This window comes from Chelonia mydas, chromosome 4 (assembly GCF_015237465.2).
Source record: "Chelonia mydas isolate rCheMyd1 chromosome 4, rCheMyd1.pri.v2, whole genome shotgun sequence".
NCBI lineage: Eukaryota > Metazoa > Chordata > Testudines > Cheloniidae > Chelonia > Chelonia mydas.
Window position 1 is genome coordinate 97,708,696 of NC_057852.1, and position 17,065 is coordinate 97,725,760.

The 17,065-nt window shown below is 39.8% G+C and overlaps 1 protein-coding gene across 1 annotated transcript in view; it reads right to left on the reverse strand.

Moving 5' to 3' along the window:
- Positions 1–17,065, reverse strand: part of KLB (klotho beta) — a 53,762-nt gene that overhangs the window by 34,444 nt on the left and 2,253 nt on the right. Inside the window, 2 exon segments of the mRNA XM_043544516.1 lie at positions 12,082–12,843; positions 12,845–13,096. Of these exon segments, the coding sequence (XP_043400451.1) occupies positions 12,082–12,843; positions 12,845–12,922 (840 nt within the window). The 5' untranslated portion in view covers positions 12,923–13,096.

Sequence of the window (17,065 nt, forward strand, 5' to 3'; positions counted from 1 at the left end):
CCTAGGTGATCTTCTGGTCCGGGAAGAAAGTTCCTACTTGCAGCTTCCTGAATAGGCCAGTGTTCCGAAAGATGCGTGTGTCATGCACCTTTCTGGACCAGCCTGCGTTAATGTCTGTGAAACACCCATGGTGATCCACAATCACCTGGAATACCATAGAGAAATACCGCTTCCGATTAATGTACTCGCTGGCTAGGTGGTCTGGTGCCAGAATTGGAATATGCATGCCATTTATTGCCCCTCCACAGTTAGGGAAGCCCATTTGTGCAAAGCCTTCCACGTCATGCACTTTGCCCAGAGTCACGGTCTTCAGGAGCAGATGCAATTAATGGCTTTGCACACTTCCATCAACACACGTCCAACGATTAACTTTCCCACTCTGAACTGGTTAGCGATCGATCGGTAGCAGTCTGGAGTAGCCAGCTTCCACAGTTAAATCGTCACATGCTTCTCCAACGAAAAGGCAGCTCTCATTCTCGTGTCCTTGTGCCGCAGGGCTGGGGCGAGTTCATCACACAGTCCCATGAATATGGCTCTCTTCATCTGAAGGTTCTGCAGCCACTGCTTGTCATCCCAGACGTGCATCATGATGTGATCCCACCACTCAGTGTTTGTTTCTCAAGCCCAAAAGCAGTGTTCCACTGTGGTCAGCACCTCTGTGAATGCCACAAGCAATCTCGTGTCGTAGTTACTACACGTGGTGAGATCAATGTTGAACTCCTCTTGCCTTTGTAGCTTAAGGAATAACTCCACTGCCACTTGTGATGTGTTAGTGAGAGCGAGCAGCATATTGGTGAGCAGTGAGGGATCCATTCCTACAGACCGAAGAGGCAGAGTGCGCAGTACACAAACAGTTGAAAGATGGAGCCAAGTGCAGACAGAAGCACAAGGATTGATGGGATGCAAAGCAATGCATCACAGGATAGGACCCAGGATGCCCTGCGACCGCCTCCACCTTCCCAAAACTCTTGGCGGTGGAAGAGGAAGAGATGCTCTATGGGATAACTGCCCTGAGTGCACCACTCCGAATACCACTACAAGCAGTGTTTTCCCAGGAATTGAAATTAGGGGGTGTGTGTTCAAATTTACGGGGGGAGGGGGTGTCAGGGCCGATGAGGGGTGAGACCGTGAGGGTGAAGGTGAGCTGCATGGCACCACAGTAAAAACTGAAAAATGTTTCATGACCATTTTATTAGATTTTCAAATCATCACACAAATTAAAGTTGGCTACTCAAGCCTTCTATGAAGCACTACACCTACATCCTTCTTGGTTTCTTGTTATAATTTTGCACAACTCTGTTAATGAACTTCTTGAATGCAATGCATCCATCTTTGGTGGCTTCTCGTGTGGCCGGTACTTCCATTCCTTCAATTGATATGCTCATTAGTTCATTCACATGATCAGGCAGAAGGTGACTTTTTTCAAAACACAAAATTCTATTCAATGATGAAAAAGAACTCTCAACTGTAGCTGTTGTGACCGGGAGTAGCAAGAGAGGATTCCTACTTCTTTCAGCCCAGGAAACATAGCACAAAGATTGGGTCGAGCCACTAGTGATGATAAAAAAGAAAATCAAATCTTCATTCATTTGTCATATGATATTCCACTCTGTGTTCAAATTCTCTATTCTGTCCTGAGCACATGGCAGCTCCATCGCTGGTAGGGCCTCACTCCACTCAACAGTCGGTGTTTTATACGACAGGGATCTGTAAAAGCTACGTAGAGGTTGAGTAAAATCTAGAAGTCGCTGTTGTAGATTTTTAAGAATCAAGTCTGTGTACTTTTTCAGTTGTCTTAACAAACACTTCTTGTCCTCTTCACTTAAGGATTCATAGATACTAAGGTCAGAAGGGACCATTATGATCATCTAGTCCGATCTCCTGCACAATGCAGGCCACAGAATCTCACCCACCTACTCCTGCGAAAAACCTCTCACCTATGTCTGAGCTATTGAAGTCCTCAAATCGTGGTTTAAAGACTTCAAGGAGCAGAGAATCCTCCAGCAAGTGACCCGTGCCCCATGCTACAGAGAAAGGTGAAAAACCTCCAGGGCCTCTTCCAATCTGCCCTGGAGGAAAATTCCTTCCTGACCCCAAATATGGCGATCAGCTAAACCCTTCATTAGTAAACTTCTGGACTGAAGTCTTTGCTTCTTCCAGTACTTTTTCAATGGATAGCTCTCTGATTGATCCAAATGTAGCTTCTATTGCTGGACAAAGATCTACTACTGTTGTAGCAGATGCCTCGATGGCATTGTTTAATGACCCAAGTGGTTTCAACAGTAGACTTACAAGAGAGAGAATGGCAATAGTCTTCTCTGAACGTAGTAGCAAAAGTAATCCACCAGCCTCACTACTTAGATCCATCCCACCTTGGTAGATACTTTCCAAAGCCAGTAATAATGGCTGGAGTAATTTTAAGACAACAGCCAAGGATCGCTCATGAGAAAGCCAGAATGTTTTCCCAGGTTGGACTAATTTGAACTTCAGTCCCAGTGTATCTTCTATATTTTCCAAGATATTCAGCCTTTTTGGACTCTTGCTGGAAAAAAAAAAAGAGTATAATGAAGACATTAAATTTATAGCTTTTTAAATGTCTTTTGAAGAGTCTGCAGCTCATACTAGTGCTAGTTGGAGTAGATGGCCTCTGCAGTGTGTATAGGAGAGACTAGGGTTACACTTTTCTCTGAGCAAGCTTGTGCTCCACCATGTCTTCCAGAGAAGTTTGCATCTCCATCAAATGCACAAGTAGCCATCTGTTTGGGGTCCCACTGACAAGCATTTAACTCTTCTAAGATGTGGGTTGTCACAGATGCAGCAAATCTGTCTTCTAGAACTTGAACATCTAGAAATGCTTCTACTGGCCTACCATTGACATCAAGATAACGTACACAGTGACTTAAAACTTGATGACCATTTGCACTGGTGAATTCATCAGCCATGTATGCAAATTTTTTAAATGTGGTGAGAGAGTTCTTCACTTTTTCAAACTGTTGAGTCTTTCACTGTTGCACCACATGCGTCTAGCCAGTCAGTTGCATTTCTTGCAGAAAGATAGTGAGCATTTGCTGGTCTTGTTCGGAACCAGTATTCAGCTTCAGGATGAACAAGTGACAATGCACTTAACATTGGCCTCCAGTTTGTAGTGTGTGGTATCTCTTGCTTAAATTGCTTAAATAGAAAGTACGATGCCACGGCCATGTTTGTTCACAGGAACTGTGTTGTGTCTCCAACATTCTTAACAGCCTCATTAACACTCACCAGTGTTGTCCTTGGTCAGTGGAGACTCAGAGTTCAGAGGTGCTTTCACATGAGTTCATCTCCCAGGTGCGGGGGAAGAAGGCACCTTGCTTGTTCCTCCAGCTGCTCACTGTTCGCTTTGGCCACTGTTGTTCGTTGTGCCACCGTGCACTCCATCGCTCTGTTGCCAACGGCCCTGCGCCGTCACCTTCTGCTACCACCTGCCACAGTTGGTCTCTTGAGGTTCCACCCAGCCCTCAGTGATTTTAGCTGAGCTCTCAGTGTGGGAACCTCGCTGCTAGTGCGGACTGGGCCATCTCTTCCACAGAAACACTGTCCCACAGCAGGTCTAAGCACTTAGACCTGATTATCAGTGATTTCAGCTGTAGTGATCACTTAACAAAACAAAGACTATCTATGGAGCCTAATCAGCTCTGCCTTTAAACAGTGGACAGGGGCAGGTCTAATAGTACTTGTGACTCAGGCAGACCATCAACCAAAACACCTGTCCCCACCCTCTCTCTCGATGCCCTCAATCAGCACAGGCTAATTCTAAGTTCTACTGCCCTTTACTCATACAGTAAGAACAACAACATTTCATTACACCTCTCCCGCTCCCCCTGCCCCCGCATTCAAGTGATTTGTAACCCAACCCCAGCCAAACTCTATCACTTGGGCAACACAGCTCTGTTTGCTGGATACCTAGGTAGATTAGGTGTGAATGTAAATACAATCTGGTCCTGAAGCCTTTCCCCCCCAACCCCCAGTTCATCACTAGCTGTGAGGGAGAGCTCATGTAGACTTTGCTTACAAATCATAATTTGAAATTATTAGGTTGGCCAACATCACCGAAATGAATGCACTGACATTGTCATAAACAGCTGTACAAGGAAGCTAGTATATGTTCATACTTTTCAAATCTATTATACTTTTTCAGATACACGTATTTTATCATACACTGTATATGCTTTTAAAGTGTGTATTAATGTTTCAATTTCAATTCACATTTCCAAACAATCACTAAATTGGCAACACTGCATGTAACTAGTTCACAAAATTGGGGGGGTGGGGGGGATGTTGGGGAAATTCAGAGGAAGTAAACACCCTCATGGGCGGGTGTAGGGAAATCCCTGACTTCAAGTGTCGCAAGTGCGAACACGCTATTGCGCAGGTAGCTGACAGTGTGAAAACACAACAGCGGTTTCCCTTCAGTGCTCTGAGTGGCACTGTAACTGCCAGCGATGTAACTCTGTCAGTTTAGACATACTGTTAGACTTCTAGGGTCATTTTAGAAGAAAGGCAAATGTGTGTCACTTGATGGCAAATTGATTAGATTTCAGTTCAAGGAGCTTTTTGTCTGTGATAGATACTACATGTTCAGTAGTGGTTGAACCTTAATCTTGCAAGCTACTCCACATGGCTGGATGCTTGTGCCTTTGTAGAAATCCATTTTAATTAATGGGGCTCTATATAGGTGGAGAGTTCCACCCATTCCAGCACAGCCTGGAAGCTCTTGGCTCTTACTATTAAACATGTAGTACTGTATGTTGAATATGTTGCATTCAAATGATTTCCAAGCAACTTAAGGAAAATAATTTGAATTAAACAAATCATATGGAAACAGACTAGCTGAATCAGTGTGTTCAAGAACTGATGAAATATTCTGATCAACCAGGGCTCTTAATATTTAAGAAACAATCATAATAATATATTGCTTTTGAAGTTAATAGGGTCTTTGTTGGTACTGGAGTCCACATGGACAGTGCAGCTTGTAGGATCAAGGCTTAAGATTGTATTTCTCAATGAAGGAGGCAATATTGTTAGTGGTGTGAATAGCAGACCAAAACCTTAAGGTTCTGTTCTCTGCTCAGATGATTACCACTCAATTAACTTGGATAAGTTACTTAACATTTTTGTGCTTCTGTTTCCCCAACTATCAAATACTTAAATAGTATTATAAATTATTATTTGTATTATGGTGCAACCCTATTGGACTGTGCACACAACTAAAAAAGACAGACCCTGCCCCAAACAGCTGGCAGTCTAAATAAAAAACAGAGGTGCTATGAAGCTTAATTTATTGATGTTTGCATTATTTGATTTTGGTTCCTAGATCACACAGGTGACAGGTGCATTAGAAATACTTAAGAGAAGTAGAATTTTTCCAAAGCACTGTGAAGTCTTTGAGTGTAAGGTGCTATGTAAGGGCAAATGAGTATTGAATATTGATATTTTAGGAAAGGGAGTTTGTCCTGAAGTAGCTTCCCTTGAGCAAATAGGAAGAACTAAAGGATCAAGTGACAATGTAAAAAAATTTTAAATAGTTAACTAGGTCCAAATCCCATTACTACTAAACTAAATGACAATACTTCCACTGAATGAAGTTGGACCAAATTTTGGCCTCTTGCACACCTCCTTGCATAAGGGTTCTAGGAAGGAATCTTTGTCCTTCTGATACATATCAGAACACTGGTTCGAAAAAAGAAAAAACAATGTTTTAAAAGAGAAGAACAAAAGGAATGAAACAAACTGGGTTGTTAAAGCTTTTAAAAGTCTTATGCTATTGCATAGCATGTATGTATTCTTAGTTTTGTAATATTAGTTTACAGAAGTTAAGTGCTAGAAACAAGAGTTTTAAACTATTCTAAGAAAAGCTTATCAAATGTGCCCTAGATGCCCTGATAATTATGGATGGATTTTGTCCTCATAGGAGAGAAGTGATTAAATCTCAAGGGTCAAATCTACAAACTTGGCTGTGCTAAAGTTACACAGCTAAACAAGTGGCCTGATTTTCAGAGGTGCTTAACACCCACATCTTGTTTGATTTCAACGCAAGACAACTCAGCACCTCTTAAAGTTCACAGAGATGCCTAAATATGGATTTAGATGCCAAACTGTAGGCACCTATATTTAAATATTTGGCTCCTACTTTTTGCAGATCCCTGTCTTGGCCCACAGAACCCATGCCAGATTGTGTCTTAATTTTTAATGATCTGGCTGTGTAATCAGTTTCCAGAGTTATCCTTCTGCAGCAGAAATGTTTATTTTCCCATTATTTTCCAATTATCGCCTAAATATTTGTTCTTTTAAATATCAGGTTATATGCTGATTGTATATATTCTATTGCCTATGACAACATCTCTTTGAAAAGAAAATGTCTATTAGATTTTAACTACATTTACATTTGGATAGAAAAAGAATAGATTACTGTTTCACACAGGCAAACAAAACCAATGGTACTTAATTTAAAACTATTCATTTGTTGCAGTGTTTCTCCAATAGAGATGCTGGTGCCAAGCTCTTCCATCAAACAGAAGGACCAGATTGCCCTGCCTAGATCCATGCTTGGTGGGGACTCACCACACACAAACCTCCCTCCTTCCCTGTGGCACTCTATCTAATTCCTGGATCCTGTGGAGGTCTCTTGGGGGTGGGAGAAGGGGAGGAAGAGCATCTGGGTGGATATGGTGGAGATGCAAATTATTCCCCCTGTGAAAATTAATTTGAAAAGATAATAAAGTCTGGGGATTTTCAATGGAGACCCTTCCAAAAGTCCCAAAGGCAGCAGTGGCTCTGGGAAACTCCTGGTAGCTTGGGTGCTGCAAAGGAGTGGGGGGCAAGCTGCCAAGGCATTGAGGCTATGTCTACACTACAAGCACTATAGCAGCACTGCTGCAGAGCTGTAGCGTAGACACTTCCTATTTGTTGTCGGAAGGGGGGTTTCCATTGATGTAGTTAATCCACCTCCCTGAGAGGTGGTAGCTAGCTTGACAGAAGAGTTCTTCCTTCAACCTAGCCACATCTACACTGAAGGTTAGGTCAACCTATCCATGGCACGCAGGGCTCTAAATATTTCACAGCCCTGATAAATATTGTATTGACATAACTGTGTAAGTGCAGACCAAGTCTGAGCCTCTACATGGATGATCTCTCATGAATTCCTAAGGATACATGAGGTATGGGGGAGGGCCCTGTTGACTTTTCCACAGAAGGGGTGATGTGAAGAAGTGTCCATGAGAAGATCTTTGTGACTGATTTCCTTACTATGGGAGACCCCTCTCGTGATCTTTTTGCAGGAGGAAAGGGTCTGGGTCAGGGAATAATTTTTCTTCTACAAGGTTCCTCTTCCCCATTGTTACTCAGCAAAAAGCGGAACTAACCAGAGAGCACTGGTACAAAGCAGGAAGGGCAGATAGATCCTGCCCCGTATTTCTGTGATCTCCACCAATCTCAAAGGGAGCAAAAAAGGTAAGCAACAGATGGATTATCAGACCCAGAGAAAACAGTAACACAGGCCAGATGAATCTCTGGTATAATTCCATTGGAATCACACTGTTCTATCTCCTTTACATTTGCCAGATTAATTGGATTTAAAAAAAAAAAAATCAAAGAAATCCATTCACTTTCTCTGCATGGAGGTCTTTTTTCCCCACCCTTGTAGAATGGCTCTCTTAGGAGCTAGTTCATAATCTTTGGGTCTCCTTTGTAGGGCTCTTACATATCTCATGATAACTCAAGGTGAATCATAATTGATTTTATATTATGCTTTTGTGAAGTGTGGTCTCCTTTATCTGCAGGAGGGAGAAGGACCCCGCCCTGACTATCACTGTCCAAGTGGTATAAGATTTTATGTAGCATCTTATTATAGTAACAACAACAATCAGGCAGTAGAATAGAGCCTGCTATCTAAACGGATCCCAAAGTACTTTATAAGCTGAAAATAGCAAATTTGCCATTTACTTCAATGGTAGCAGACTCAGGCCCTCAAAAACTACCAAAATAAAATATTATCTTCTATGTAAGAGTCAATATGGGGGAGTGGAAACATGAGTTTGAATCTGAAATTTCCATTTAATTCTTTCCTTGGGGGCTATTTGCCCCCTCTACAGAAGAAGCTGGGCTTCTGCCCCCTAAACTCATGGATCCACTCAGATCTCTTTTTTTTTGTGTAAGCTGCCCAGCCTTCCCTGCATTCTGTGGCTCCTGAATAGCTTGGCTTTTGTAGAAGCTGTGTGGCTGGGTTCTCCTCTGACTTTTGGCTGCCATTGGAACCTCTCTGAAGGGAGTGTCAAACTGTACAAAGGGAATAACATTAGTTAGTGCAGATTCCATCTGCATTAACTTACAACAGCTTCTTGTTCATGTGCCATGCAATAGTTGTATGTATCAACTATTCTCCTCCCAACCATGCAGCTGGATCTCGATGCAGAGGTGATTTCACGTGATTCGGATTAGAAGGGAGAATATAACTAGCAGATCTCACTTTCCAGACTGTGAAAGTGAAACACACACATGCATGGCTCTCCAGGAGATGATGGAGTCTTGTAAATCCTGATTTTGGTGAAAATACTTAATTAGGTATTCTCTTATTATCTACCATACTCTATCTATGGGTCTAGAACAGGTTTCATTTCAGTTTGCTTTTTGTCTCTATGCTGCATTTACTATTTCCTCAAACCACCCCAAAAGTCTGAATATTATGTTTCTGTTCTCAAGCCTTCCATAGTTTGACAGTTACATTTGTTACCACAATTCAAATAGAAAAATTTCTTCAGCCTTCTGCTAGAGGGAGAAAAACACTCAGCAGCTTTCAGATCTCTCAGAGAATAGATAAAATAATCCAAAGTCCAGACAACCTCTGGTTTATGGCTTGTTAAATCATTTTTGTCATTCTGTGAGATTCAACACAGGGTATAAGTTATACACAACATAAAAGTGCTCTTGTAAAGGGAACTATGACTAATTTATGCAAAGGTGACTGCTGCACAGGTAATTACAATAAACTAAGACTTTTGTTCAAAGCTAACACGTATCTATTTGATGGGACGTTGTTGGGACTACATTCCCATGCCAGCCAAACCACATTAACAAATCCACCCAGGAAGTATGTCAATCAGAAAGAACAGGTATAGAATTCTCTGGATAAACTGATCTGGCCACTATATTATTACTTTAGGGCAGTGGGTCTCAACCAGGGGTACATATACCCCTGGAGATACGCAGAGGTATTCCAAGGGGTACATCAACAGATCTAGATATTTGCATAGTTTTGCAACAGGCTACATAAAAAGCACTAGCGAAGTCAGTGCAAACTAAAATTTCATACAGACAAATACTTGTTTATACTGCTTTATATACTGAAATGTAAGTACAGTATTTATATTCCAATTGATTTATTTTAAAATTATATGGTAAAAATGAGAAAGGAAGCAATTTTTCAGTAATAGCGTGCTGTGACACTTTTGTATTTTTATGTCTGATTTTGTAAGCAAGTAGTTTTTAAGAGAGGTGTAACTTGGGGGTAACGCAAGACAAATCAGACTCCTGAAAGGGGTACAGTAATCTGGAAAGGTTGAGAGCTACTGCTTTAGGGAAACCACTGAATGTCAGCTGCAGAATCCTTCTGTGGAAATGTATGGAATAGCTTTGTATAAAATTTCACTCTCTCTGTATATTTATTACATATATATGTAATAATCTGTACACACATTTATTTATTTATACAATATAATAAAACAGAAGGTACTGTATACTATGTATGTATACAGAAAGATTTTATACAAAGATACTCCATACATTTCCACAGAAGAACTCTGCAGCTGCTGTTCACTGGTTTCCCTAAAGCAATATAGAGGAAAGGGAGGTCTGGTCCTCCCTGCTCTTCATGCTGCCATCATGCCCCTCACCAGGAAAAACAGCACAAAGGAAAAGGAAGAATAGAATACTATAGTGCCCAGATTGGCATATCCAGACAATTCTATACTGGTTCTTTCTGATTAGCATATCATGGGTAGATTTGTTAATGTGCTGCGGGTGGCATGGGAATGTAGTCCTATCAACATTCAGTCTAAACATGAGGTTTTGGTATAGACATCTGTCACCAAAACCCGGTCCAAAGCCCACAGAGGTCAATGGGAGTCTTTTCATTTACTTCAATGGGCTTTAGATCAGGCTCCAAATCCAACAGTTCCAATTCCTTTTTTGGGGAGAGGGTGGTAAAATTCAGAGGTGCCCACAAGACATAGATACCATATTTGAATATTTTATTCTTTTGACAGCAATGCATTCGGGACTGTTTCTCAAACAATGCTAAATTTAATTAGGACCAGATTCTGATAACCTTCCTCAAGTCTAGTAATACCTTACTGTATGAGTAGTTTAATTAATTTCAATGAGGCTATCTGCCATGTAAGGTATCACTCAAGGTGAATGTGGGTTGCAGAATATGGCTGGCCCCTAATAAATGTAAATAACCCACTGGTGCTATTTTCCAGTTTGTGCATTTTTTAATTAGGAGGCCATTGGACATGGATTTAATTTATTTTCCTTTATTTTAGTATTTAATTTTTTCCCAGTTCCACTTTAGTTTTTATTTTTTAAAAAGTTATGAATATCTATCTACCTTGTCTAAGTCATACGACCAGGATGGCAACATCATTACCACCACAATCACCTTGTCCTTGTTCTACATTTTCAAAACTGACTAATAATTTTAGGTACTCAAGATACCTTAATGGACCCTGATTTTCAGAAAATGCTAAGCACTCCTTCTGTGAAAATCAAGCCTCTTTAAGAGGTCTTGAATTGGAAAACACAAAACTGATGCAACCTAAAATACTAGTCACTTCTGAAAATCCTATATGAATAATATTCATAATATATGGTAGGCATTGGAGTGAACTGTAGTGGTGGGAGACTGTTAGAGGAGGATGGGAATTTGCTGTGGGTTATCTGTAAAATGGGGATAATAATATTGACCTCCTTTGTAAACTTTGAGATCTACTGATGAAAAGTGCTAACTCTGACCTTGACATTAATTTTTATCATCTCAAATTGTTGTACTTAGAATGCATTTTTAAGTTACATCAAGGGCACATAAGGCATGTGGACAGGCACCCTTTTTTAGCATTTCTATGCACTGAAATAATCTCACAGCATGTGCTACTTCCTTTGTGGTATTGATGGATGCTATTCTGGACCTCTCCTGCACTTGTTTTTTTAAAAATATGACCCACTTTAACTTCTTGTAACCTGGTACATTGTCTTCCTCCTCCTAACTTTTGTCCCTCCAAAATAGTGGCAAAAACAAATATGAATATGTATATTACAGCACAGAAATATATGGTCCAATCCTCCATCCACTGAAGTCGGTGAAGGTAGGTTTGAGCCCAGAGGGTGTGCAATTCGTGAGAAGACTACTGTTAAATAAAATAACATAAAATAAAACTAAAGAGCTGAAAGTAATACAGGGCTAATGTCATTTTAAAATTCTTAAATATTGATAGAGCATGTTTCACTTCAAACAATAAATACAATTGATAAGCCTGTTATATCAGTAGATATCAAATACTTTGCAATATAATCTTACCAGTCTGGGATGAATTATTTATATATAAACTCTATTACTGAATTTATTAAATATACAATACACAAATATGAAAACTTTGGTTTAAATTAAAACAATAATCAGGACATGTGAGCAACAGCTGTTATTGGACTAAATGGAAAGACTGTGAAAGGAAGCTTCTGAATAACCATACTTTGCAGGCAATAGTAATTGAACTAAAGTAGTAAACTGTTGCTTTAAATATATATATATATATATGTTATTGAATGGCTGATGTGACTAGTAAAATAAATATTGAAATACACAAAAGTGTATGTGTATGTATGTAGTTAACTGGCTGATGTGACTAGTAAAATAATTATTAAAAACAAAAGAAGACTGTTTTAGTATTTCAACAGTCCTAGATCTCTTTTATGCCAATTATACTAGTTTTTCCCCTGCTACTTTCCATATTGGTGCTGTAGCTGTTAAGATTAAACCAGGTTGTACTGTACCTTGATCAGATTGTGTCCTACAGTATAGACAGCTGCTATTTTCCCTCTCTCTCCAGGTGCATGCATACCTGTACCATACCCATGCCAGGCAACTAAATAAGGATTGTGAATTGTAATCCAGTATTTAACGCGGTCCCCAAAAATTTGGAAACAAAAAGTTGCATAGTCACTGAAGATATCAATTATTGATTCATTTTTCCACCCCCCATATTTTTCTTGCAGTGCCAAAGGCAAGTCCCAGTGGTACAGAGTTACTATGGGCTCAATATTTCTGTGGACTAGAGAGTCAATGAGAGTATTGTAGTAGTGGAGTCCTTTTTCATTGGCATTTGCTACCACCCCTGTGGGAAAGAGCCTTGGCCATGAAATTGAAAACTGATAAAAGGTAACTCCCAAAAAATCCAGAGCTGACAAGTCTTTGTCCAGAAAAGTGTAACTGTTGCTGGAGTCATCTGTGCTGGCATCATCTCTGAAATTTGAGTGCACGAAGTGGTCCCATATTGAGGATCCCTTTCCATCCTTCCTCCAGCTGCCTTCCACCTGAAATGCTCCAGTGCCTACTCCCCAAAGAAATTTTTTTGGGAAAGTGTCATACAGAAACATCTGAGTGCCATTCACAGGACTCAAGTTAAGGTCCTTTTTCCACACAGATCTTCCTTCTCCAGCAAGCCCGGTAACTGTCCTTATGAAAACAAATGCCCAAAAAGCAACAGATCTCTTCAGTCTTCGGCCACACATTGTGTCCTTCTATAGTGTGCGTGTTAAAAGTCAGATTTCTTTCACTGGTGCTGGAGAAAATCCATTTATCCCTAGAGTCCCCTGCTGCACAGCCTGCCTTCATTTGCCACTAACTGCTGCAGTGTCTTATCAAAGCTTCAGTAAAAGCTTGTGATTGTAAAAGCCGTGTCAATGATTAGCTTGAACTATGAGACCTAGGATGGGTTACAGAAAGCAGCGTAATTCCAGGGAGGTGGCCTTCTGATAGTCATTGGGACACTTATGTCAACCTCTTTTCCTGCAATAAGAACATATCTATATAATAATATAAATACTTGTGAACCAACTTATACTTATTTTAATGCTATATCACTGAAATGGCAGTATACTAGGAGAGGGGAGACACTAAGAGAATATCAGTTATTTTTGATACATATACATTTCAAGGAAATATAGAAGAAAATTTTCAGACTACATTATCCCATTAAGGAGCACACTGTCAATGCTAAACAAACACAATAATAATAATGAACAGAGAAGAGGGCTGTGAGTACGTATTTGTTGTTATTTTTGCCAGGGTTACACCTTTTAACACAATATATTATAACAGGACAGATTTTTAATTACGATTGGTTAAACTTTAAAAAAAAAAAAAACGTTTGCCTTTCACTGGGCCAAACTGTCCCCTCCCATATTAAGAGCTGTGGGTTTTTTTTTTTTTTTTTTTGAGGGGTGAGGCTCTCCCTGAATTCCTTATGGAGATTTTCCCACACTGCCTACTCAGAGAAAGGCAGTTTACTATCCCACAGAAAAGAGCTCACAGTCTGTCCCCAAACCTGGCAGCTCCTGGGTGCTGCCTCTGTAATCTGTCAGCCCCTCACTGGCTCCATGCTCTTAGAACTCCCAGAAGAGTCTACCTAGAAATGGTGCTGTTTTGTGTTTTCTGGGTAAAGTTGGAAGGCCTGGAGGAAGGAAAATGTGCATTCCCCTTGCCCTGCCCGATCATCCGTCTACCCTTGCCCATTCCACCGCCCCAGTTTTGAGCCTGAATGTGCAGAAAGAGGTCCACTGGGTTCAGGTGGGAAATGGTGTTGAGTCCCTCCTTCTGCCTGGAAGGGGGAGATCCACATATGTCCCATTAACAATACACAAATGCAAAGGAAGTGAATATTTTACCCAATAAGTACAGCTGTTTTTACTACCTATATAAGGGTTTGGTATGCAGCTCTACAAACAGCAAACATTATTTGCTGTTGCCCTCAACTCAGAACAAGTTAACAGTTAAGTTGTTTCAGTCCGTAGGCAATTTCATTTGATATTTTTTTAAATAAAGAATTACCCAGATACTCTTTCAGCATTGATTAATTAAAGAATCGTGGTAGACACAACTGGGCCACCACTGTAATGGGTCTGACAAACCAGTCAGACAGTGTTTGGTAATATAAAGAAGTCTTCAGAAAGCTTTTGATAGAAAATAAAAGAATGTGTATTCATACACTGAATTTACCACTTACAACAGGACTGATGACATAATTGCTTTTCATAGGGAACTACAGTGCATATGTAGATTTAAATAACATTTTCTGAGCAGATCCATCAAAATCAATAGCAATTTGGTTTAACAATGTAGCTCCTTAAAACAAGTGGAGATTGAACACAGATTATTCCTAAATGTGACACAGTTGCGAACATGTCCAAATGTACTCTATTTATATTTAGGACAAATGACAACACATCTATATCTGGAGACGTATGTATTTCTCTGTAGCTGTTTATGTGTTTACAAAAACTGCCTCATGATAGCTAATTAATTACACTATTATAGACACTTGTCCACACTAGAGAGTTCAACTGGAGTAGTTAATTAACAGTAGCCATGTGGCTAACATAAACCTGTTCAATAGGCCTAGACACAGCACTCATTCCAAATGCATTGCGGGTAACTATTCCACAATTCCCAGAACAGGTCCTGAAAGACGGGTCTTAAGTACTGTACCCATTTTTTAAAAAATGTGCACTATATGGGTTAGCACTTTTCATTGTATAAAATAGCAGGTTTTGTAATATTAAATGGCACTGAAATTGCTTTAATATATTATTTATTTTTGTAATTAAAAGGCCTTAAGATTATATGTATTGCACTTGATAAATCAGAAAGTCCATATGCATATATGCCAAAGCAGCCGTAGCTCAAAACTACGTAGTAGTCATGAGTACAGGTGACACTGCACTGAGTGACACCGAGGAAGCACTAAGGAACTATGCAGGAAGGAACAGTTGTAACACTGAAGCTAAAAAAGCCCAGCACTTGCGCTGCAACAGCATAGTGACACAATGCAGGATATAAGGATGGTAAGCCTTTCTTCTGTCAAGTCCAACTACCACAGTGCTGGAAATGCTTGCACATCAGCGCAAGCAATTTAGTGTGTCTGCACAAGGTGTGTGACAGGGGTAGCAGATACCTACAATCCTAACATTTTCCAGTTTAGACAAGGCTATGGGCTGTTTTTCTTTCATTATTATAGAGAGAATTGGTAGCACTGCCTATTATTAAGACTGCCCAATACTTACCACTATAAGACCCTGTTTTCAGTTGCTTATAACTTTGCCAAACTATAAACATGAAAGCAGAAGTTTGCTGGGCATCTGCCTTAGGCTGATTCTTTTTGGAAAATCTCAGCCAAAACAGTCCAGTCTTTTCTGAGAGTAGGCTAAAGAAAAATACACTGTTTTGCCCATGTTAAAAAATTCTGGTGACCTTTTCTTTGAGAAGCTCTAGGGCTCCCATGCTTTGGAGCAGGAATTTCAACTTGGGAGGGGGAGTGGCCTTCGTATCAGAAATGTGCCTTTTGCTACTCCTGTGAAAATCCACCCAAATTGGACCAAGCTGTAAGTTTCTGAAAAAAATCTCAGTCTGCACAGGCTCAATAGAGACGTCTTAAAGTTTAGTGGCTAAAATCTCCAAAGATTCCATTCTCTCTGAGCGTGTTTCAGCACCTGTAGCTCCGGCAGGTGACCAGACTGTGCATGCAAATTTCACAATGCTAGGCTAAGATCCTTCATTCATCCTAGTTATATTTTGGTTTCTGGTTTCTAAGAAGCTTACGTTTTCTTCCACCTAAGAGGGATATTGATTCTGGTAAATAAAATGTAAAATACAATAGTTATTTGCCTTCATGTTCCCTTGGTAAGCACTGTTCAGTGTGAATACTGGATTACGTTCCGCTTTTGGAGATGTGTAAATCTAATTGTCACTGTAAAAGAGGAAAAGCTTAAAGCTTTAAATATTCCAGTAATTTTATGCAGTGTGAACTGACAGATATTAGAGATCAATGTGATACTAGTAGAGCTAGCCAATCTATTGATATTAGCAATATTGGCTTAAAAATATCATCATCTTTTTGCTACTGTGCAATATGAAGTTTGTAATTAACCCAAAAAATTGTTGTAATTGTTTTTCTTTACGCTTAAGACAAACATATTAAGTGATATGCAAATGAACATGTAGTGCAATAACTTGTTTGAAACAATTGGCTATAGTTGTGTAGGGAAACATGTTACAATGTTGTTTCAAGCTTCTACAGTATTTCAACAGACCACAGTTGATCAGGAGAAGAATGGGGGGGAAAAAAAGCTTAATTGGTGATTGAATCAAACAAATGGCTGATAATCCAGGATCTGATACAATCATTCTGTCTGGATATTCAAATGAAGATAGACAGGGAAAATATTTAAGTTACAAAGTTCTCTTAAAGACAGTATGATCTTTATGTTAGCATCAGTTGCCTTGATCTCCTACCATCAAGGACGCAGAAAGCAACAAGTTAGTTTATGTACTATCCTCTCTATGTAATATATATCAAGGCCCTATTCTTACAGTCTTTGTACATCCAAATCTCCTATTGAGTTGGGATCAGCTCCTTACTGAAAACACGACATAGGATGCTGGTGGGTACAATAGAAAGTCTAAGATAGATTGTGGATTTACAAAGAATACTAGATAATTTAATTCTGCCTTTAAATGCAAATTCCAGTACTTTACAATGTGAGAGATATGGATTTCCTACTTTCCAGATAACTCAGTATGTTGAATGTTCCCAGAGGAATCGTCCAAAACCAACCTACAAAGTACTGGACTCTTGATTATTGAAAATTGATTGGATTAAAACAAAATTTCTACCACTACAAAAAATGGAATTCTAATTGCAACATTTTTCAGGACTTGTGTTGTACTTTCTTGTATCCTCAGGATTACAAGAAGTTTCTT